The 23775-nt window shown below is 34.4% G+C and overlaps 2 protein-coding genes across 6 annotated transcripts; one reads left to right on the forward strand and one right to left on the reverse strand.

The window, feature by feature from the left end:
* The first annotated feature begins 6111 nt into the window (after positions 1-6111).
* LOC107914660 (protein SEMI-ROLLED LEAF 2) lies at positions 6112-17948 on the forward strand. Of its 5 annotated transcripts, none has more exons than XM_016843638.2 (22): positions 6112-6215; positions 6377-6454; positions 6736-6903; positions 7482-7556; positions 8128-8243; positions 8990-9104; positions 9386-9514; positions 10419-10466; positions 10879-11033; positions 11132-11328; positions 11424-11716; positions 11815-11964; positions 12055-12387; positions 12473-12622; positions 13395-13470; positions 14448-14575; positions 14683-14883; positions 15534-15674; positions 15750-15878; positions 16699-16899; positions 17180-17339; positions 17542-17948. In XM_016843638.2, exons 3-21 carry the CDS (start codon positions 6769-6771, stop codon positions 17333-17335), a joined length of 2928 nt encoding a protein of 975 aa, XP_016699127.1. In that variant the 5' UTR covers positions 6112-6215; positions 6377-6454; positions 6736-6768; the 3' UTR covers positions 17336-17339; positions 17542-17948. The 5 variants fall into 5 exon arrangements, with proteins under 5 accessions (XP_016699127.1, XP_016699128.1, XP_016699126.1 ...); XM_016843639.2 differs by having other exon boundaries at positions 12476-12622; XM_016843637.2 differs by having other exon boundaries at positions 6180-6454.
* A 4658-nt stretch (positions 17949-22606) lies between these two features.
* On the reverse strand, positions 22607-23709 carry LOC107915404 (receptor-like protein EIX2). The gene is made up of 2 exons (XM_016844568.1): positions 23295-23709; positions 22607-23193 (listed from the first exon to the last, which is right to left on the reverse strand). Exons 1-2 carry the CDS (start codon positions 23707-23709, stop codon positions 22607-22609), a joined length of 1002 nt encoding a protein of 333 aa, XP_016700057.1.
* Positions 23710-23775: the final 66 nt, after the last annotated feature.

The following is a 23775-nucleotide window of genomic DNA, read 5'->3' on the forward strand; positions in this document are numbered from 1 at the left end:
TTTGTCTTTTTTCTCCTATTTTAATTTGGACCACGGATTTGTTCCCTTTTTTAATTTGATCCTCAATTAGTTGGGCCCCTAAGGAAGGGACGCGTGGCCTGAAAATCGGGTTTATTACCCATTTGGTCCTTCTTCCTTTCGCGCCCTTCTATTTTGGTCCTCCTTTGTGCATTTTATTATAGTCTTAACCTTTAAATTTTATTTTTATCACAAATTGACCCATTTTGTTATTTTTGTTGTTTTATTAACTAATCTAGCTATTATTATTATATTTTGCCATTATATATATGTATATTTACGTCACCATTATTATACCATTTAGTTTTACATTGTTATTGTTATATTTATTTATATTTACTTATTTAAATTTTGAATATATTTGTCCTATTATTATTATTATTATAACTATTTATATATATCATCTTATTATATATTTATATCTTATTATATATATCTATATATCTCTTTATAGACACGTTTTTTTAGCTTATATACATACATATGTTTTGTTATACATACATACATATACGTCTATATCCATCATTCATTTTTATAAAATATATGTATATACGTCTTTTTTTTACATATATATGTACATACTTACACTGTTTTATTTTACAATAGACATACTTATATCATTTATTTTATGTAATATATATGTATGCACATACCCATTTTTTTATTTATACATGTACATATTTATACTTTTATAATATATATACATATGTACGTGTTTTTATATATATATACACATACTTATACATATTATTTATATTTTAAAATCTATATTTTTCTTACATATTTTCTATATTTTATAATTCACATACATATGTTTTTTATATATATATCGCAATACATATTAGCATCGTGTTTCATTTTGCCCAATATATCAAAATCCATTTCAAATAAATTAAATCTCGTGTTTAGATATTTGAAAAGTTGTGCCCTAACTTACTGGGTTTCGATTTTCACAATAAATCTAAACACGTGAATATTTTCAAACTCGAGTTTTCAAACGATCTCGGGAATTAAGAAAAGATCGTGTCCTAACTTACTGGGCATGATCCCTTTTCTAAACCCAAGATAATTAAAAGTCTTTTTAAATAAATAAATTTTCGGCATGTACTCTCGTATCGGGAATTTGATACGTTGTGTCCTAATGCATTGGATATGACATGTCGTTTTCTCGAGATGAGGATTTTTTTAAATAAAGGCAATATTTTGCGTTTGGAAATTCGAGAAAACATGCCCTAAGGTGCTGGGTGTCGATTTTTCTCGTTCAACCAAATAGCTAAATATCCTTCCAAAAATTTCAAAATAAGGCAATATTTTGCATTCGAAAATTCAAGGAACGTGCCCTAATGTGCTGGGTTTCGATTTCCCGATTGACCGAATAGCCAAATATCCTCTTGAATTTTAATCCATGCCATTCGAGTTTTTTTTTCTTTTTTTTTCGGATCGTATTTTAAATTTCTTTAAAGTTTTCAGTTTTTCGACACTAAGACATTAAGTAATCAACTAGGTACCAATTTTGGGCGTATCGAGGGTGCTAATCCTTCCTCGTGCGTAACCGACTCCCGAACCCGTTTTTCTGAATTTCATGGACCAAACTTGTTGTTTTAATAAAATTAAATTGTTTATTAAAAACAACCATCTTTTCAAGGTGACCCAATCACACCTCATCAAAAAGGATTGGTGGCGACTCCCGTTTTCGTTTTCATTTTCAAAACCCAAGTCGACCCCGTTTTTCATCCAAAAAATGGTGTCAACAATAATCATAACAAATCAATTCATACGACCATTATTAACTCACCTCTACACTCAATCTTGCAATTTAACATGAATATGAAAATAAATAGATTGATCTCGACTCATAAAAGTACAAACAAAATTGTTGCATTACTTGTTGACAACTCTTGCATTTCCTTTCTTTCCATGACCCGATGTTGTCTTTAGCTAGGTAAGATAATACGAAAAATAAAAATATCAATTTTCATCCAATTCACATTTAAATACAAAGCCAAACATATTTTTTATTTTATTCAATTTAGTCCCTAAACTCGAGATGTGCATATCTTTCGATATTTAGCTTCGAATCAAAATTTGATTTCACATTATTTCATTAGAGACCCTATACTTTCTATTCTAGCATAGTTTCATGACATCTTTTCAATTTATTCTTTTTGGTCTCCAAAGCTACAAAGTTAACTATCAAGCTTATTAAGCTTTACAATTTAGTCATTATCATGATCTAAGCTTAATTTTCATCAATTTCGAGCCTAATTCATCAATTTCTCAACTATGGCAACTTACTAAAATTTCAACAATTGAAAAAGTTGATACATGAGCTAGCTAAATCAAGCTCCCATGATTATAAATCTATAAAATTTACATGAAAACTATCTTGATTACCGTATTATTTTGTATGGTCGAAAGTTAAGCTTCAAAGAAAATGGAGTTCGATTTTCTTTTTGGACGAACGGTAGAAGATGATAAAAATCATCTTTCTTTCTACTATCAAACTATTTATACCTTAGTTAATTAATCTTAATTCATTAGTTTAATCATAGTTTAATTTACTTTAATTACTATTAGTTAATCTTAATGATAATAACCATCATCATCCACTATCTCAAGTTTAATAATTGTTAAATAACATTTTTAGCCCTTGGAATAATTACTTTCTAAATTCTCAAGCATTTTATTAATTAAAACTCATTAGCAATTGAACTTTTACAATTTAGTCCCCGAGTTTTACTTAACTATTTTTTCGGCTAAATCACATAATCGAACTTTAATATATTTTTATATTAACTTTTTAAATATTCCTATTTTATATTTATAGAATCGATTTATGAAATTGGAATTCTGAAATCGTATTTTTCGACACCACTAAAATTTGGATTGTTACAACAGCATTCCTTCGAACACGAGTAACATCAAAGTTATGGCATATCGATCAATTTTTTCAGCAGTTGCGTTAACATTGGGGGACATATTTGATTTTTTTTTATCAATCATGTGCATTTCACCCCATTCCTTTTCAAATCAAACTTCTACTTCAGAATAGAATCCAACGATTGGTAGAGTATAGGTCAATTGCACTATCATTGATTATTAGTTGCTTGTCAATTGAAAGACTCATTATTTTAGCTACAATTTAAATTTTATAGTAACTTCTTTCCATAAAAAAATGAAAAGTATGCATTTTCGTCCTCCATTTTTAAAGTAAAATGACAAGCAACTGCGACACCATTTGCATTTTAACTACTACGAATAAACCAAACCTTCGCAGGTGATCTTCGATATGTAGATCTGACTCACCAAAATGAAGATTATGTCGGGCAAACAATTTGATTTTCATCCTGTTAAAAAATTGCACAAAAAATAATATTTAATTTACTAAAAGTTCCAATACTAATAAAATTTGATTGTAGTTAAATCTAATAATATCGAAATTAAATAATAGAATTGAGTAATTTTATTATGTTCATGTCTAAAGAGTTATGTGTTCATGTTGAAATTTTAATGCAATAATTTTAAACAATTGGTTACAGAGAAATAAGTTAAAAAAAGAATGATAAAGTAGAAATTTTAGCATTTAATAAAAAAAGGTTTCAAATTTTATGTGAAATAAAAAAAGGGGAGTGAATAATCCATGTTTTTCATCTGTCATTTCTCTAGCATGTTTTTCGTCTGTCCTTGTTGACATGTTTAGAGTCAGTTTTCTGGTGGTTTTACTGGCCTTCCTATCTGAGGTAGTGCTTCAATGGAGGATGAGTTGACAAATATGCATCTTGCCAACAAGGATGATGAGGCTTTTCATGAGGATTCGAAAGTGTCTGATGATGATTTTTATTTTTTTTGGTCAGAACCTTTTTGACAGATAGTGTGGTAAATTTTTCATCCCTGTGAAACACTATGGCAGATTTATGGCACCCAATTGGGGGCATCGCCATTTCTAATTTGGGTGAGATGTTGTCAATTTTTCATCCCTGTGAAACACTATGGCAGATGTTGTTGATTTGAACAGGGTGATTGAGGGAATGCCGTGGTTTTTCAATAACCATTTACTATTGCCGCATAATTTACAAAGTGGAGAAGATCTAGTTCAGTTGCCTCTTAATAATGCTATATTTTGGATTCAAATACATGATTTTCCACCGGTGCTTATGTTGGAAACAATGGCACGAAGGTTTGGGTCTTTTTTTGGGAGAATTTATGGAGTACGATACCGATTTTCCTTTATTGGGGTTGTAGCAGTTTATGAGGATAAATGTTTGTCTAGATATATGTTTGGCACTTAAAAGGAAAAAGAAGGTCCTATTAGGTGATAGATTGTATTATGCTTGGTTTCAATATGAAAAGCTTAGTCTATTCTATTTTATCTGTGGCAAACTTGGACACGTGGAAAGTTTTTGTCTGGTGAGGGTGAGGGTGAGGGTGGATCCATCCCAGATTATTTTTGGTTAAGATATTACATTGAGAGATCCGACAAGGCGAGATCCAGTGGGAGTTAGTCGTTGGTTGTGAGAACCAGATGGAACGAGAGGTCAAACCATGTATAAGGAAAGGGAATCTTCATGGCGTAATCATGTGGATATACCAAGAAATTTTGATCCTATTCCCAATTTCAAAATCAGTGTCACTGATGGGGGATACTCTCGGGAACTCATGGAAATACTTAGATTGGAGTTGGGCGTAGAGGTGTTGAGTCCAATGTGGCTGGGTTTATGGAATTAGGTTCGGACGATAAGGATAGTCCAATCTAGATGGATGAGGGGGAAAAAGACAAAGAAATTTGAGTAGCAAATTTATTATTTTGATTTAAGAAGGTATCGGTGTACTACAATGCAATAAAGATATATCCGCTAACTCTGCTAGGCAGGGTAACTGAACACAATGAAAATCTGGAACATCTGTGGATTGGGGAAGCCACGGGCAATTCATCATCTCGGGAATAAACTGAGACAAGTTCATCCCCAAAATTTGTTTATAATGGAAACATGGTTTTGATTTATTGTGGGAGTGATTTTTTGTTGTTTTTTCAGATATTTGTTTGTTGGGGCAACGTTTGGTATATCTTGTTTTCTCCCTCTTTGTTAATGGAAGCCAACTATTTATCTAAAAAAGAAAAAGGAGTGAAAAATTATAGCGAGTCCTAACCTTAATACCCATGGTTTTTTTTATTATAATACTCATGGTTGTTGAAGTGTAGCCAATATACTTTATGGTACCTTTTTTAGTGTTTCAAAGATTAAAAACACCAAATTCAAATGAATGATCATCAGATGCCATCGTAAAATATATATATATATAAATTTTTAAGAATTTACTAATGTTTTTAATGATTTATCAATATATCTAAAATTTACTAATATTTTAAAGATTTATCAGTATTTCTAAGCTTTTATCAAAATTAATCATTTACAAAAATATTTAAAGATTTATCAATATATATAAATATTTATCAATATTTCTAAGACTTCTAAAGCTCATGGAAGAAGTGTCGCTTTTTGAGACATAATCTCAAAATTAACTTATTTTTTAGAAGTATTAAAAAAACAATATTCGGCCAACAACTCTTGACTCAATGAGAAGATCATTATATTATAAGAGAAATTATTTTATGAATTTTTTCCACCACATTATACGTACATTAGATTGAATTTTCAAATAAAATTTTTTTTCTTTTAATTGGACAAAATTATGAATAATGTGACGAAAATAATCCATAAAATAATTTGTCGTAGATAGGAAAATTTAAATTCGATCCAAATCATCTCATTCTCCTCCCCTAATTAAATATATTCGAATAAAAAACTCAATTAACATCCCTTAATTTTCGGAACCGTTTGGAGGTTTTGTCATCATGCGGCTGGGAGCAGCCATCCATTTTCAATAATCGTGTTCAAAAAGAGACGCTAGAGTTACAATCAATGTCCTGTGAAACACGGTACTAAATAAATAAGAGCACTACCCCGACCAGAAAATATATAAAGAAGACAACTACACGTGGGCCATCTTTCCCTTGCAAAAATCTAAACGCTCCGTGACTTTATCTCCCTAATTTTCTTTGTATTTGATTTTACACAGTAATTAAAAAGCAAAGCAGAATTTTAGCTTGCAATTATTAAAAATTAATAAAAAGAAAAACACTGTTCCAGGGGACCTGAGAAGCCATTATCTTTTCTTCCAATTGGCAGTTTACTGAAGTAAAAACAATTAATTACGATTTAATTTGACGATAAATTATATAATTACTTATATTATTATATAAAAGTAATAGAATGATGCATGAGTTGGACTTTCTTCGAAAATATATTTTTTTCTGGAACTATTTTCGTTGAACCATTTCTCTTTTTTTCTTTTACAGCTCTCAGGGATAAGCCAGATCGGCGATCTGTTGAGCTAATTTTCTTTTAGTAGATTAAGAGTTTCAGTATTTGAATTGGTGGGTTTTTTTTTCTTAATTCTCAATAAGTTTGCTTTCATTCTAGTTTTTAATCTTTAGCTCTTTTTTTTTTTCTGAAATAAGAAGTTTGATGACCTTGAATTTTGCTGATTCTTCCTTGGCATATGATAGAAATTTAGTTAGTGCTTTTTGTTTCTAGTGTTGTTCCAAGTTTGACCGTTATGATCAATGAGTAAATTGGCATGTTTTGTTCATTTTCTTCGGATTGCTGTGTAGTATTTTAGTTGATTTTTGTTTTTGGTGTTAATTTGGATTTTCAGATAAGTGTGTGCTTGGATTTTCATTGAAGAAAAATGGGGGTAATGTCAAGACGGGTTGTGCCCGCTTGCGGTAACCTCTGTTTCTTCTGCCCTTCGATGCGTGCAAGGTCAAGACAACCTGTTAAAAGATACAAGAAGTTGCTAGCTGAAATTTTCCCCCGAAATCAGGTAATTTTCAGCTCATCTTCTGTCTATTTGTACTTGAATTTGGGAATTTTTTACTAGTTATTTCTTTAATGTTTGGTTCTTCTAGTGAAAATTGCCTTTGGATACTAGTCCAGCTTGTTTATTGTTTTGTAGTTTATACTGAACGATTGACGTTCAATATTAAATTCCGCTAAGCGTGTAGTATGGTTCTTATATTGTCTATTTGTATTGAGTGATGGCTTTAAGACTTGTAATAGATATAGATTTTGAAGTTTATAGAAGTATAGATTGCCTGTAAGATCTACCACAACAACTGCTGCCGCTGCTATTTTTGTTTTAGCTGCGTAAGTTAAAGTTTCTACTGTCTGTGGTATTTGATATTGTTGAACAATATCAACATTGACGAAGAAGTGAACCTATTTCTATTAGTTTGTTCTTATATTTGTGATCACATTTATATGCTTCTGGAAATGGTCCTTAGGCCCTTTGAATGGTAACATACCTCTTCATCCCAGATTGTGGGCAGAAAACATTATAAAAAGGAAGAAAAACGGGTATTTGTATGCTTACCAATTTTCCAATTACATTTGATTTGACAGGATGCAGAACCAAACGATAGGAAAATTGGGAAGCTCTGTGAATATGCTTCGAGGAACCCATTAAGAATACCAAAGGTATTGTGGGTTTTCTTTAGTTCATTTATCCTGGAGGAGTTTGATTCTAATATGGAATTCTTAAATGTTAATATTCTGTTTTCCACTATTTTGTTGGCGAGTTCTTATCCCCATTTTCAAAATTTTTTACAATGTTGGTTTCCACAATTTTGTTTTTTTTTTTTTTGACAAGTGCTTATCTTTATCTCTGCTAGTCTAAATGAAAATACGAAACTTGTAAGTGACAATAATTTTTCTATTCTATTGGCTTCTCTAATAATAAGTTTGGTGATGTTTTATATCTTCTAGTTGTTTAGGATCCAATCTTGCTTTTAAGATGGTTATTTTATATTAGTTAAATTTGAGATGGTTTGCAAATATTTTCTGAAATGTTGGTAAATTTTGTCAAGAAATGTGCAAAACTGATTGAAAGGTTTTAATTGGTATTAATCTTCGGAAAGTTCAAATTAATGCAAGTATCCTTGAGATGTTCAAAATTAGTTTGAAATTTACTAAATCCTTAAAATGCATATAACTTTACTGAATTGCTTGCTGATTTGTTTTCACATCTTTAAACAATTTGTCTGCACAGATTACAAGTAACCTAGAGCAAAGATGTTTCAAGGATTTACGGAATGAGAACTTTGGATGTGTGAAAGCCGTATTGTGCATTTATAGAAAACTGCTATCGTCATGCAAGGAGCAGATGTAAGTTTGATGTGTTGAAAGTTTAACATTTAATGATATAAAAATCTTTTGGCATCAATTTTTCAGCCACATTTCATTTTGGGGTGTGCAGTTTGGAACAGGGGAGTTTCAAAGAAAGAACCACTGAACTTTAATAACTATATGTTAGGTAGAGCATAATATTTGGCTTGTTATTGTGACTTATTGTTTAAGGGTTGGGGGACCATATTCTAGCAGGGATTAAACGTTGGAAGATAACTACTTATTAATTTATAATCTAATTACTAACCTTCTTTGTTATTATCTGAAGTTTCACCTTGTCTTTGGTTGCATGTCAAGAATACTGGTAATATAAAGATTAACATTTTGGTTTTATCAATTAAATAGGTACATATGTTCAATAAATAATAATTTATGCTTTTTATGTTTTGAGAGATTATATTACTAAGGTGCAGATGCTTCCTTAGAACTTTGACATGTCAACTAAACTTTTGAGTATTTTGTGATTCTAAAAACTTAACCATATTTTTGCATAAAAAAATAAAATGGGTTTATGATGTAGTTCAAGATCATGCTTGGTGAAGGATTAAATTATTTAGAAAATTATTCTAGTAATTTTATCTACCTTCACGGATTCAGTTTTCTTTTTTTGTATTTCGGGAACTAATCAGGTGTTTATGATTGTCTTCATTGTTTATATTTACCTTAGTTTATGAGGTAGCTTTTATTTTATTTGTATCATTCACGGGAGCACTTTATTCTTGCAGGCCACTTTTTGCTAGTAGTTTATTAGGGATCATTCGGGCTCTTTTGGAACAAAACCGACAGGATGAAATGCGAATTTTGGGTTGCAATGCTCTTGTAGATTTCATAAATAGTCAGGTGCGTGTAGTACTGAAATGCCAGTGGTACATACAGGTGTGGCACTGATAGCAGTTGCCAAGTAGCCTTCGAACTTGATGTTTCTATCACTGCCTTTTAAGTTTTGAATGTAGACAACTTACTGGACTGAGACCTGCAGAATGATAATATAGCAGATTAGCAATTCACTTTTTGGTTTTAGATCGCAAACAGAATAGAGACAGAATGATTTACATATTAGCTGTAACTGGCATATTTTTTTTATTTTTTATTTTTTCTAATTCTATGGGATTTGAAACTAGATGGATGGCACACATATGTTCCAATTAGAGGGCCTTATTCCTAAACTTTGTCAACTGGCTCAAGAATATGGAGATGATGACAGAGCTTTGCATTTACGTTCATCAGGATTGCAAGTTCTGGCTTCCATGGTAGAGTTTTCTCTTTGATTTTGAATATTTCACAAAAGTAACTCTTCTTTCCCAAATAATAAATGCACTTACATTAGCTGAGCTAACATTTTTAAGTAGCCATAACTTTTCCTCCTTATTACACATGCATGCATATGTTCAAACCGTCATTGTGTTCTCTTTTATCTATTATTTCTTGTATCTAACACTTGTTGTAGTTGCGTGCATGCATGTCTTTCTGGTCATTCTTTTCTTCACAATTTTCCTATTCTGCTGATTTAGACTTGTTTCCAGTGAATTTTCTGGTTTGATTACCGGAAATGACTACTGTCTACCAGTTTTAAGGATAGGCTCGGCAAGATTATCGTACAGCTTATTTAAATATTTTCAAGTAGCTTCTTCTTTTCTACCTTTATGCAACAGTCCGAATCCTCAGTTAGAAGACATCCTTTAAACTAAGTGGCTGACTTATTGCAATATTTTTCAATGGAAAGAGGCTTGGTTTTCGCTGCTTTGTGTTTCTTAATGTAGGATAAGGTTGAGCCTAGACTAGTTAACAGTTCAAACAATTGTTTAGATTGATTTTTTTTTAGATATGAAAGAAGTTAATTCTGTAAGGACTGTAAGGGAATAAGGGGTTATCAAGTGTGCTTTTGTTGAACTTACAACTTTAATCCACCGGTAAATAACCTTATGTTGTAAAAAAAATGAGTTAGCATCCAGTTCTTTACAAGTCAGATTAATTCCTGCTTTTTTTCATGGAGTTTCTCTTTTTAAATAATTTTATTCAGATATTGTATTCATTAATAATGTTTCATTTTCGGTACTTCTTTTCTCATTTAGTATTTTCTACTCATATTTGTTTGCTTTGACTTCCAATTCTGGTCACTTACCACTTTCTCTTTTTCTCATTACTTCTGCCTAGGTCTGCTTCATGGGTGAACACTCTCATATATCAATGGACTTCGATAGTGTAAGTTATCTTTTCCAGTGGTGGCTTTCCTACCAATTCACTTTTGTATTCAAATCTTGATGCTTCTCTGATCTGATACAATTTAATTATGCAAATGTAACTAAGTATATTTTAGTCCTAGCTGCAGCTTCACTGAAAAATCTTGAAATAATTAAGTCTCTTTCACCCAACTGGAGCTTCATTAGAAAGATTGAAATGGACCTGAAACGTAAAGAGAACTATATTTTTGTCCACTCAAAATTTTGGATTAATCTCTTTATCTGTTTCTCAGTTCAGCTTCTCTCAGTTCTATTTTGGAGTTTCAGCCTTTTGCCTCTTGAATCTCCTAAATATTGTAAAGCGCACAGTAGACAAACAGATGAGCAGTAGGTATTAGCCTTTTTGTTCATCATGAATTTTTTATCTTGTGTAGATCATATCAGTGACCTTGGAGAACTACATGGATATCCAAATGTCCCCTGTCAATGGAAGTAAAGTGGGTGAAAATGGTTCATCCATCCTAGATATCGATGAGAAGTCATTGTCTGTACCAAACCTTGTAATTAACCCAGACTTTGATCCAACCATGTACGGCATTATTTCATTATAACTCGTTGCATTCTGTTCATTAGGATATATTTTATGATATGTCCAAATATAATCTGCTTCATTTGGCTCTTTAACAGGGATACTTCCAAAAGTCCATCTTATTGGGCAAGGGTTATATTGAGTAATATAGCCAGATTGGCAAAAGAAGCAACAACTATCCGGCGAGTTCTTGAACCTCTTTTTCATAATTTTGATGCTGAAAATCACTGGTCCAAAGAGAAAGGAGTTGCTTTTTCTCTTTTAATATACTTGCAGTTGCTAATTGAAGAAACAGGTTGCTGTGAAATTTTTAGCATTAATCCTTCTTACTATATACCTTTTTTAATAAATTTTTTTGTAGATATAATGATATTTGTATTTTGATATCAGGAGAAAAATCTGATCAACTATTGGCTATCTTGGTGAAGCACATGGAGCATAAGAATGTAGCCAAGCAACCTCATATACAAGTTAACATTGTCAATGTCATAACTCAGCTTGCACAAAATGCAAAGCTTCAGCCCTCAATGGCAATCATTGGTACAATAGCTGACTTGATGAAGCATTTACGAAAGTGCCTTCAAAATTCAGCTGAACTATCAAGTTCTGGGGGTGATATTGATAAATATAACACTGATCTTCTGTTGGCCTTAGAAAAGTGTATCTCACAGCTCTCAAATAAGGTTGGGAAAGTGTTCTTGTGCACATCCAACTTCTAGTTGACCTCCCCCCCCCCCAACCCCAATTTAGTTGAAACTCTTTTTTTATATGTATTTAACAGGTTGGGGATGTGGGACCAATTCTTGATATGATGGCTGTGGTACTAGAGAATATTTCGACCAACAATATTGTTGCAAGATCAACTATCTCTTCTGTTCATCGAACCGCAAATATCATTTCTTCCATCCCAAACATATCATATCATAAAAAGGCAAGTATTCTTGGGTAATATACTGTCATATTTGTTCTTATCTTGTACATGCATGTAAGTTCTAAGTTCTGACATTATAATCTGTCACAGACCTTCCCTGATGCTCTATTTCACCAGTTGCTCCTTGCAATGTCCCATCCAGACCATGAAACTCGAGTTGGGGCACACAGCATTTTCTCCATTGTGCTTATGCCATCCTTGCTTTCGCCTTCATCAGAACAAAATAAAAAAATTGCTGAAACTGTTTCTTCTGACTTATCAGTTGGTGCACCTGTGAAGGTAAGAAGTCACAGCTTTGCCTTTCAGGATGAAGGTAAAGAACAAACAGAAAGACTAAAAGAAAATGGAAATGAAGGATCAATAATCTATCAGTTCCATGGGAATTCATTTAGTTTCAAGCATGCTCTGGGTGATAGAAAAATGGTGTGAAACTGTTGTCATTTTTTTTTTTTGGTGTTATTATCAATTAGACACTACTTAGTTTTCTTATGTATCTGAATTGTTTTAGCAGCTTACTTCCCTTCGATTAAGCAGCCATCAAGTGAGTCTTCTTCTTTCATCGATATGGGTCCAGGCGAATTCCACCGATAATACCCCTGCAAATTTTGAGGCTATGGCCCATTCATTTTATCTTGCAGTATTGTTTACCCGATCCAAGGTAACTGGTACTTTTATGCTGCCTTTGTTCCAAAATGTTATTCTCCTGCACTTGGATGGTCTTGACTCAAAACATGGTTTATCAAAATATAGTATTGGGATAGGATAACTTTCTTGAGGAATAGAGCTACCTGGCTGGGGATCTTTGGCCTACCACTTCACCTATGGAATTTTTTTTTAAGATGAAGTATGATACAAAAAAAGAGGTAGAATAGTGAAATTGGAAAATATGTTACTTTTGGTAATGGAAATATTTTGGAAGAACCCAAAATAGATGAATGGACAACTTATTTATTTGTTGCTACTGCTGATTGTGCTTAATTTGATATTAGAAATGTCCTTTTCAAATATTATAGAAGTTCTAGTTCTCACCATGGATGTTTTTCCGTGGATGTAAAACAAAAATAATAATGTCAACTCCCTCTTTAGTGTCTTGTCTCTTTCTAGTTGTCGGTACAATCTACCATCACCCAAAAAACTCAAAGTGGAGTAACAATGTCAACCTTGCTGTTGAACGAACCTAAGTTAGGTTTATCCTTTATTTTTCTTGTTTCTGCTGTGAGGTGTGTCATGGACCAATAATTGGGTTGTGATAGAATTTGGATATGATTTTGAGTTTCTAAGAGGAATGGTCCAGATCTTCTGCTAGGAAGATTCCTATGCGTTTTGTCTATGGAAATCTGTTACATCTAATTTTTTATGCTATTAGCAGCTTTCTTTGCATTTTGGTAGCTATTTCTGAACTGGTCTATTGATTAACTTGCTGATGATAGACCTCCAGTCACATGGCCCTAGTTCGGAGTTTTCAGTTGGCATTCTCCTTGAGGAGCATCTCTCTGGATCAAGAAGGTATGTTACATTATTGGTGTTATGTTTTTTATAGAGTGAAAGAACTCAGTGCTATATGTACACATGCTGTAGGATTATGCTTTCTGTCCATTTTGTCAAGTGGAAGCCTCACAAATTGGATCATTCCATACACTTCCATGACTGTGTTTATGTTCGTTGGTGTTTATTGTGATGCTATATTAATTTTTCTCCCATCTATCTAAAAAATCATCACAAGGAAAACTTTGGCTCAAAAGCTTTATTTTAATTATTGTCTAGATATTTACCAAGTAAAAATATATAATTGATGTGTGGTTCTATGCCCGTCCAGTTTTCCTGTCAATACGATACCTTTTAGCACATGCTTAGTGGGTGCATAAAAGGTAATTGATTGTTTATGTAAGATCATGCACATAATAATAAACAGGATAGCATCAAAAATTGCTTTGCATTGAATAGCCTTTTATTTTTTCTTGTCTCTGGTGAGGGAAAATGAACAGTTTTCAAGATGTGATTTATTCCAATTGTGTCGAAGAGTTGACCAGATTCTAGCTAAATAATGTTGGCTGAATTATAGGTGAATTTGTTGAAGATTTCCTAGTTGTGAATATTGGTGTAATTGCTTTAAATAGAGATTAACAAATGTAGATTTCTTTTCCTTATTTTTTGTATTGCCTATGAATAGGATATATGTAATAGACTTTTATGCAGGCAATGCAAGTTTGAAACATTCAGATCCAATTGTCTCTCTGTTTTAGCTTGCTAGTAGTTGATGCATGTTACCTGTCCAAGTTTGTGACGTGGTAGGGTTCTTTGTCTCCATGTATACATTATGGAGGGCCTATTGAAGTGTGTTATCTTGTCACGGTTAAATCATATATTGCATTTAGTCTTATATTAAACTTGGCCTCTTCCCATTTCACCAACTGGTTTTAGGTTGGGTGCTTGTTCAAATTGGTTAAAAATTCTAACATCTGTGTCTTGCATGCATGTTGAAGGAGGTTTGCAACCGTCTCGCAGAAGGTCTCTCTTTACCTTGGCATCCTACATGCTTATTTTCTCAGCCAGGGCAGGCGATCTTCCAGAGTTAATTCCTATTGTTAAAGCATCTCTGACAGATAAAATAGTCAGTTTCTTATCCTTCAACTATATTAGATCATTTATATTGATACCACAGTTCTTTTTTTATATGTGCCAACAGGCTAATACTTGAGTCTATCATCCTTCACACAGGTTGATCCTTACCTCAAATTAGTTGAGGATGTGAGACTCCAGGCTGTGCGTGTGAAATCTGATGTGGACAGTGTAGCATATGGATCAAAGGAAGATGATGCTGCTGCATCAAAAGCTCTCTTGGCAATAGAGCTAGATGATCTTCATTTGAAGGAGACTGTCATTTCCCATTTCATGATTAAGTTTGACAAATTGTCGGAGGTAATGCATCAGTTTCTTATTTTTAGTCTTTTGTTTTAAGGTTTATTCTCTGCCATCACCCCTAGCTCTGTTGACAGTGATAACTATTTACCATTGAAGATGACAAGCAGTTGCATCATCAGAGGTTGTGTGATGGGTCTTTCGGTAGTACATTGTCATTTACACTGATGTAAATTATTTTTCTTAAAGTGATGATAGTGTGGAACAAAGGTGCTTTGGACTAGATATTTAAGGTTCCTTCAATTAATAAACCTTTTATATGAAAGATTTTGGCTGTGAGCAGCTATTTGTTAACTAATGAAAAGAATCATCATAAAGCAGAATGTAATTAGGAGTATTGATGCTTTGAATGGTGGGAGCTACTGCATTAGATGAAATATAAGAAGAAAGGTTCTCATGGCAAGAAAATAGCAGGATAAAATGAGAGAATCATTTATTATCAGTGAATTGTTGCCCTCTCTCCCTTGTTCATGTTTGTGGCTTTTAAAGGGTTATAGTTACATTTATTATCAATGCTCTTGGAAAGGTATTGAGACAATGGTGTCGCATCTTATCAAGTTATTCCAAATTTCATGTCAAAGGAATTGATAGAACTTATCAGAACTTGGTTGCAAATAAGATTCGTAACCACCTCTGTTTGCTTCTTACAGGATGAATTATCAAGTATTAAGAAACAAATTCTTGAGGGCTTTTCACCAGATGATGCATACCCATTTGGTGCTCCATTGTTTATGGAGACCCCAAGACCATGTTCCCCACTTGCGCAGATGGAGTTTCTGGCATTTGAAGAGGTATATCTTGTTTGGATTACATCCTTTCCTAAAATACTATGATATTGTTTGGTTGACTTGATGGTTTTCTTTCAGATTATGCCACTTGCTGCAATAACTGATGATGAAGCCTTTCCTGAAGGCAATGGAAGTCAATCAGGTCGCAAAGCATCACTATCTCTCAGTACACTAGATGTGCTAAGTGTCAATGAACTTTTGGATTCGGTAAGATGAGCAGTTAATATATATTTATATATATATATATATTGCAATTTCTCAATGAATTTGGAAACAATAAAATCTACAAAAGGATGATATGTCTTTATTCAACTCCTCTGGTGAAGAAAGGTGGTGTACGGAGAAGTCTGCCTTTCTTCATCTAAGGTTCTTAGAATTTATAAAATCTTAAAACAGGTAGAGACTGCTTTGTGTTTGTTGGATTGTGGGTGGAATTAAAAGTTGCTTCTTTGGGTGAGTAATAAGTTTCGCTACATAACACTGCAGTTTCAGTGCCTTTGTTTTGTTGTAAATGTTTCAAACATTTGCTTTTACTTGCGAGTTGTGTCAGACCATACATGTTACATACATCATGTATTGTATTGCATGCTAGACAAGATAATATAGCATATAAACTTTAATGCATATATCTATAAACTGATCAATGAATTTGACCTAGATCAAACACGTTTAATTCTTCAACATTAAAATTATGCATCTTTGTACCTTACCTTTAGTCATGCAATATGTTTTATTCTCTAACTGTAACCAGCCTCCCTAGTTCAGCTTAGTTGGGAATTTGAGGGGTTTTTTTCCTTTCAGAATTGAACTACATATAAACTCATCAATGCATGTATTGAGCTACTCAAAACTAAAAAACTTGGAAGTTAGAGGAGAGAAACTATTTAATCGGTTTTATGCTATTTAAATTGATTCTTGGCTTTTGGGTCCAGAGAGCTAATCTAAACAATCTTCATAACATTGTCTCAAGAGATCTATCTAGCTTTCATTCATTTTCTCATGAATTATATTTATTTGTTTGCCATAGGTTCTGGAAACAGCGCGACAAGTAGCAAGCTTTTCAGTTTCGCCTACACCCATTCCTTATGAACAAATGAGGAGTCAGTGTGAAGCTCTTATAATAGGTAAACAGCAGAAGATGTCGGTGATTCATAGCTTCAAGCATCAACAGGAAGCCAAGGCAACCTTTGAGGAAAATGGAAAGGAGGTCCTCTGTTTACCGAATGTGGTGAGTTGGTTTATGAACACATGAAAAGCATTTGTATTAATGTCTTAATTTCTTGTGTGGAGTGTCTGATTATCCTTTCCACTTTCTTCCCTAAGTAAAAGTGTAATTTGTACCATTGCCTTTCAGTACTGTGGATAATTTTACATGTAAATAGTAGTATTATCGATGATTGCTAATAGTACTAATTGGCATGGTACAATAACATGAGTTTAATGAATTAAATAGTATTGATGCAACCAATAATAGTATCTTTTGTGGATTAATCTTTTCTCTATTTCAGAAAGTGGAGTTTTCAGAAGATCTCAAGTTGATTAGCAACGAGCAAGTTCATGCAAGGGGACAACTTGCTGTCTGTTCATTGGAGTATGGACAACATTCATTCAAATTACCGCCATCAAGTCCCTATGACAAGTTCTTGAAAGCAGCTGGATGCTAAAAAGGTTTGATATCTTTTATGCACACGTACATGCATACATATATATAACAATCTTACTTAGTTTACTTTCTTCTTTTTCTTTCTGTATTCTTTTCTGGACAATTATTAATGCTTTTCTTTTTGTTTTTATTTTTGTTACCATGGATGCGCATTATTTATGCAACCAATAATAGTAGTTTTGGTAAAATAATTTTTTTCTATTTCAGGAAGTGGAGTTTTCAGAAGATCTGAAGTTAATTAGTAAGCAACATTTTTTCAGGATACTACCATCAAGCCCATATGATAAGTTCCTTGAAAGCAGCCGGATGCTAGAGGTTGGAGACGTTTCATACATGCATATATTCATATTATATGTAATAATCCAGACAATTGTCAATTCCTTCAATTTTTTGTGTATCCATGGAAGCTTATTCTATGCGATTCTCCCCATTGCACCAAAAACAGAGGTAGGATGGGCGTCATATACTAGAGTATAGTTTGAACATGTTTCTTTTCTTTTGTTTTTGTTTTTCCTTTTTGTATATTGTTTTATAGTAACTTGTACAAGAGAGCATTGTAGGGCAAAGATAATTCTTTTGTATGACATTTCCATGATAATGTAACTTTTGGTTTATCCTCCTTGTTCTGTATGTTTTAAAATATTATGATTGATGAATCAAGAAATGCGTTTAGCTTTGTAGTAGTTTAGGTGTCAAACTTTATTATTTTAGTCCTATGTCGTTTCTGAATCTTAAAACTCCTTGACTCAATTGCTTGTAGATGGTATAAAAAAAATTTCAAGTTTTTGATAAAAGCTTAGTCCCTGAACTTGACAATTTTCTCCATATTATCTATTAGATATATTTTTGGACCAAAATTGATCACACAAATAAGTCCCTGCTGTTAACACATTTTATTTTATTTTATCAATGGGATGGTGTGTCTAAATGTCACGGGCCGCAGTTCAAAGCTCGTGACCATCGCACCAAATGCATCCAATGGAGGTCTATTGCTCAGATGGGGATCATTTGGCTCACAAGAACTGGCCCGATTCAAAGAGATATTGGAGAAGCCTGTCAGATTAAAGCCTGGTTGGCCCGATAGTGAAGAGATGACAACTTAGGCTAATATGGTAACTAATCTTAGAAGATAGAGAGAATCATATCTTGTAAAGATTAGATTAGATTTGATAAGGCATATCTTGTAAATCCCTAAAATTAAGGGATATGGATTAATCTCGTCCGTCGATGTAATTGTATCTTGACCGTCGGTTTTGGGGGAGCTCAACTATAAATAGAGAGCCTCCCCCTCATTTGTATTCATCCATTGTAACTTGAATTCTTAAGAGTAATAGAATTCTTGAGTATTTACTCAAACACTTTGTGTGCATTCTTTCTTTGGCTTCCTGTTGTTCTCTTGTGGCTTCTTTTGGCACAATCGCTTCCGCTATACAAATTGGTGCCTTGGAGGAGTTCTAAGGAATCCTCACTTTTGGGCGTAAAGGCTGACTTAGGCGAGTTTGAAGCAAACGGATCGCCTAAGGCCGCACGGTTTACGAGACGAAAGGTCTAGCTCCGTGACAAGTGATATCAGAGCCAGGTTTGAACCAAGTAATATTCGAGTTGTTGGTTCAAAGGCACCCTTGGGATGTTAAGAGAAGAGTTTGAACAAAGGTGGGGGAGGAAGTCTTTGAGAGAGATGTTGTCGGCTGTTGAGGAACGCGTGGGGAAACTTGAAGAGTCCATGGAGGATGCAAAAGAGTCGGGCAATGCGCTTGGGGAAAGCATTGATGACTTGAGGGAGCAGTCTAGGGACTTTGTTACCGAGTGTCTCACTTCCCAAAGGGATAACGTGCGAGAGTTGCTAGATTCCCAAAGGAAGAAGCTGACGGAGAGGAACGATGCTCTCGAGGCCATGATGATGGCTTTGAAGGAGGAAACATTGGCCACGACAAGGGCTTTGAGCACAAGAATAGAGGAGCTCGAGGGAGAGCTAGCCTTGTGTCTAGCAGCCGTGGGGAAAGGAGTGGCAAATGCAGCACTCAATAACGAGGATGTCCCGAAGCCGAAAGAGTTTGTGGGGACAAGGTCTGCATGCGATGTGGACAATTTCTTGTGGAGGATGGAACACTACTTCCGTGCCAAAGGTATCAGGGACGATGCAGTTAAGGTAAATACTGCTTCAATGTTTCTTACTAACATTGCGCTTTTATGGTGGCGAGGCAGGACCACAGATAAAAGGCAATGTGAGATTGGAACATGGCAAGAGTTCCAATGCGAATTGAAGGGACAGTTTTACCTAGAGTTTGCCGAGGAAGAAGCTCGGGCAAAGTTGTAAGGAATAATGCAACGGGGCACAGTGGGGGAGTATGTTCGAGAGTTCAAGGAACTCATGTTCCAAGTTTCAAATGTGACCGATGAAGAAGTATTGCTTGCTTTTCAAAAGGGATTGAAGCTATGGGTCAGACAGGAGGTGGAACAAAGAGGTGTCCAAAAGCTGTCGGAAGCCATGACGGTAGTTGAGTCCGTCATTAAGCTTGGTCTAGGGAAAGATAAGCTTGGGTCTTCCAAGTCCGATGGAAGGGGCGTATGTGAAATGGATCACAAGGAAGATAGAGTTAATGGCAATGGCAATGGCGACAATGGTGGTAATGGGAAACCACGAGTTGGGAAGAAGAAACCCAAGAGGAAAAGGGACAAGCTAAAATGCTTTCTTTGCGACGGTCCACACATGTTGAAGAAATATCCGTGAAAATCCGCGCTTAAGGAGAAGCTGGTAGGTAAGGTCTTGGTACTTGGTTCGAGCGCAAGGGGTGTCGAAGCCAAGGAGGCCGAAAGTGAGAAGAAGCCAGTGGAGTGCTTCTTGTGTCAAGGTCCGCATAGGTTGCGAAAATGTCCGAGAAAGTCTGTTATCGAGGGGAACGATGGAGCAGACAATGAGCCCAAGAAGCTTGGTTCGAGCAAGGAAAAAGCCGAAGCCAAGAGGGCAAAGAGGAGTAAAAAGAAGCGAGTAAAGTGCTTCTTGTGCCGTGGTCCGCATGAATTGTGGAACTGTCCAAAGCAAGCCGGAGTCAAAAGAAAGACAACGTCTGAGCTTATTGAGTCATCGGAGGGGCTTCCACCAAAGGAAGAGGTGAGTTTGTCATCAAACTTGGAAGAAAAAGTTACGATGAAAACAGTGAAGCTGGGACCAATGAGGCTCAAGCTGAGTGAAGCGTCGGAGTTGGCCGAGTCATCGACAAGGCTTCCACCTATGAGAGAGGTGGGTGGTGCATCAGACTTCGAGGGAAAGGAAGTGATGCATGTGGGACAGTTGACCAGAGTAAATGCGACGAGTAGGACGGCTCGAGTTAAGAAGCGTCGTAAGCCGAGGCAAAAATCCCGAAGAAAGGGAAAGGCTAAGGCGTCGAGACGAGACCGAGGCGAATCAAGTCAGTGCCATTCAGAAGTCGCAACGAGGGCGTTGCGAGAATGGGTGGGGAATGTCACGGGCCGCAGTTCAAAGCTCGTGACCATCGCACCAAATGCATCCAATAGAGGTCTATTGCTCGGATGGGGATCATTTGGCCCACAAGAACTGGCCCGATTCAAAGAGATATTGGAGAAGCCTGTCAGATTAAAGCCTGGTTGGCCCGATAGTGAAGAGATGGCAACTTAGGCTAATATGGTAACTAATCTTAGAAGATAGAGAGAATCATATCTTGTAAAGATTAGATTAGATTTGATAAGGCATATCTTGTAAATCCCTAAAATTAAGGGATATGGATTAATCTCATCTGTCGATGTAATTGTATCTTGACCGTCGGTTTTGGGGGAGCTCAACTATAAATAGAGAGCCTCCCCCTCATTTGTATTCATCCATTGTAACTTGAATTCTTAAGAGTAATAGAATTCTTGAGCATTTACTCAAACACTTTGTGTGCATTCTTTCTTTGGCTTCCTGTTGTTCTCTTGTGGCTTCTTTTGGCACAAGCGCTTTCTCTATACAAATTGGTGCCTTGGAGGAGTTCTAAGGAATCCTCACTTTTGGGCGTAAAGGCTGACTTAGGCGAGTTTGGAGCAAACGGATTGCCTAAGGCCGCACGGTTTGCAAGACGAAAGGTCTAGCCCCGTGACATAAACACGTACATGACAATGCAAATAGAAGACCAACACGTTTCTTCATCTTTAATTGTTTTAAAAAATTCAAAAAAAATTATAACATTAAAAAAAAGATATATTATAAAATTCAGAAAATTAAATATGTATTATAAAAAAGGTTAAAATTTCAAAAAAATAAAAATAAAAATTTCACAAAATATAAAAATTCACAAAATATTTAGAAAAACTTTAAAAATATAGTTAAATTTTAGAAAATTACAAAAAAAATTGAAAATATAAAAATTCAAAAAGCAAAAATTGACAATGCCGTTATTGTCCAGTCAATGTCAATAATTATTTTTTTATAATTTTTTCTAGATGTTTTCAATTTATTATAATTCTTTTGAAAACTAAATTATTGTTTAAATTTTCTTAAATTTTTTAATATTTTTTCCACTTTTTAATTTTCTAAAATTTTAACTATTTTTTCAAAATTTCTTTAACATATTTTTTTGTTTTTAAAATATTTTTTTGAATTGGCTATATTTTTCAATTTTTATACTTTTTGAAATTTAAACTAAGTTTTTTTTAATTTTTAAAATTTTTTCAATTTTTTAATTTATATAATCTTTTTAAATTTTTAAGGTTTTTTTTTGAAATTTTTAGAATAAATATATAGGACAACATGTGAGTTCCCCTATTTGTCCACGTGTCACGCCCATGGTTGGCCACATTACCCCATAGTTAAAAGACAAACGGTGTAATAAATACGAATATTAATGACTAGTTTGAAAAAGAATTGACAAATTCAAAGGAAATGGAAATGGCATTGGCATTGGCATTGAATATTTACTTATACAATTAAAAAGTGTAAAAAGTGGAGCTGGACTTCGGTATATGTGAATGACGGTTAAAGGTGGTATGTAAAAGAGTAGAAGTGTAGTGTTTTAGTTAGAGAAAATGTGTATCTTGTGTCTAAAATAGATAATGATTTCATATTTTCCTTCAACATTTACGTATATTGACTAGTGACAATGTGTCCTTGGATACCGATAGTATATAGATGGGTCACGCGGTATACAAAATGAAGTATAGTGGCTAAACTGATAACTAAAATAGAGTGCAAAATCAAACTGAGAAAAAAAAAAAGTAATACAAGTACCAAAATGATAATTTAACTATAATACAGGAGTAAAAGAGGTATTAACCCAGACTAAAATTTACCCACCAAATCGTATACTTTCCACCACAATTCTGTCCTCCACCTTCTGTTAAACACCAATGGCCCCAATACGCACCAAAAACCAGTAACAAATCCTAGTGGCATGCTTACGTAGAACCAATTGATTTCACGTCCTTTTCCGATTCCTTTAGCTCTGTTTTTGACATCAGTTTCCTTTCCACTTCCTCTACATCCCTTTAATGGAGGTCCACAAAGATGGTTACCAGCATAACATGATTCATTGAAGCTCTGTAGCTGAGTGCTTGTGGGTATGATGCCAGTCAAATTGTTAAAGGACAAATTTAAGTGGCTCAAAAACGTCATACCTGATATGCTTTCAGGAATTGAACCAGTGAGCTGGTTTTGAGAGAGATCCAGAGTTTCTATTAATATCATAGCACCAATGAGTTTAGGGATCTTTCCTGTTAAGTGATTCTGGGACAAATTCAGCGTTTGCAAAGCTTGGAGGTTTACCACTTCTTGGGGAATCTCTCCTGACAAATTGTTACGAGAGAGATCTACATGTCTGACCAAGTTAAGAGTGTTGCCGTATTCAAGAAATTGGCCTTTCATCACAACTGAAAGCAGATTCATAAACATCTCTTATGTTGGCATTATATATTATACTCTCTTTCCCTAGAAGCATTCCTTCTGACCATGGCAGCGAAGTTGCTTATACATCTTGGTATGCTCCCAAAGAGGTGGTTATTAGAAAGGTCCAAAATTTGGAGAGAAGTAAGAGCACATAAATGGTCCGGTATGTTACCTCCAAACTTGTTTGACCGAAGAATCAATATTATTAGATTTGGAAGGCCATGGCCCATCCATCCTGGAATGTGTCCATTTAGTTCATTTTCGCCAAAGTTAATTGCAACCAAATTTGTGCAACTTTTCAGTGACAAAGGGATTTCTCCATGAAGCCTGTTGTTGTGAAGATGTAGCGACTGAAATTTTGTCAAAGTCCCCATAGAGATTGGAATTTTACCACTGACTCTGTTCCCATCTAATCGTAAGACTCGCAAAGATTGCCACTTGATCCAACAATACGGTATCTCCCCAGAAAAAAGATTGTTAGCAAGATCAAGAACCACCATCGCCAAGGTGTCATTCCCCTGATAGCATTGAAAGTGGAAAAGAGATCCCGAGAAATATATTGGAAA

The sequence above is a fragment of the Gossypium hirsutum genome, chromosome D10 (assembly GCF_007990345.1).
Source record: "Gossypium hirsutum isolate 1008001.06 chromosome D10, Gossypium_hirsutum_v2.1, whole genome shotgun sequence".
Taxonomy (NCBI): domain Eukaryota; kingdom Viridiplantae; phylum Streptophyta; class Magnoliopsida; order Malvales; family Malvaceae; genus Gossypium; species Gossypium hirsutum.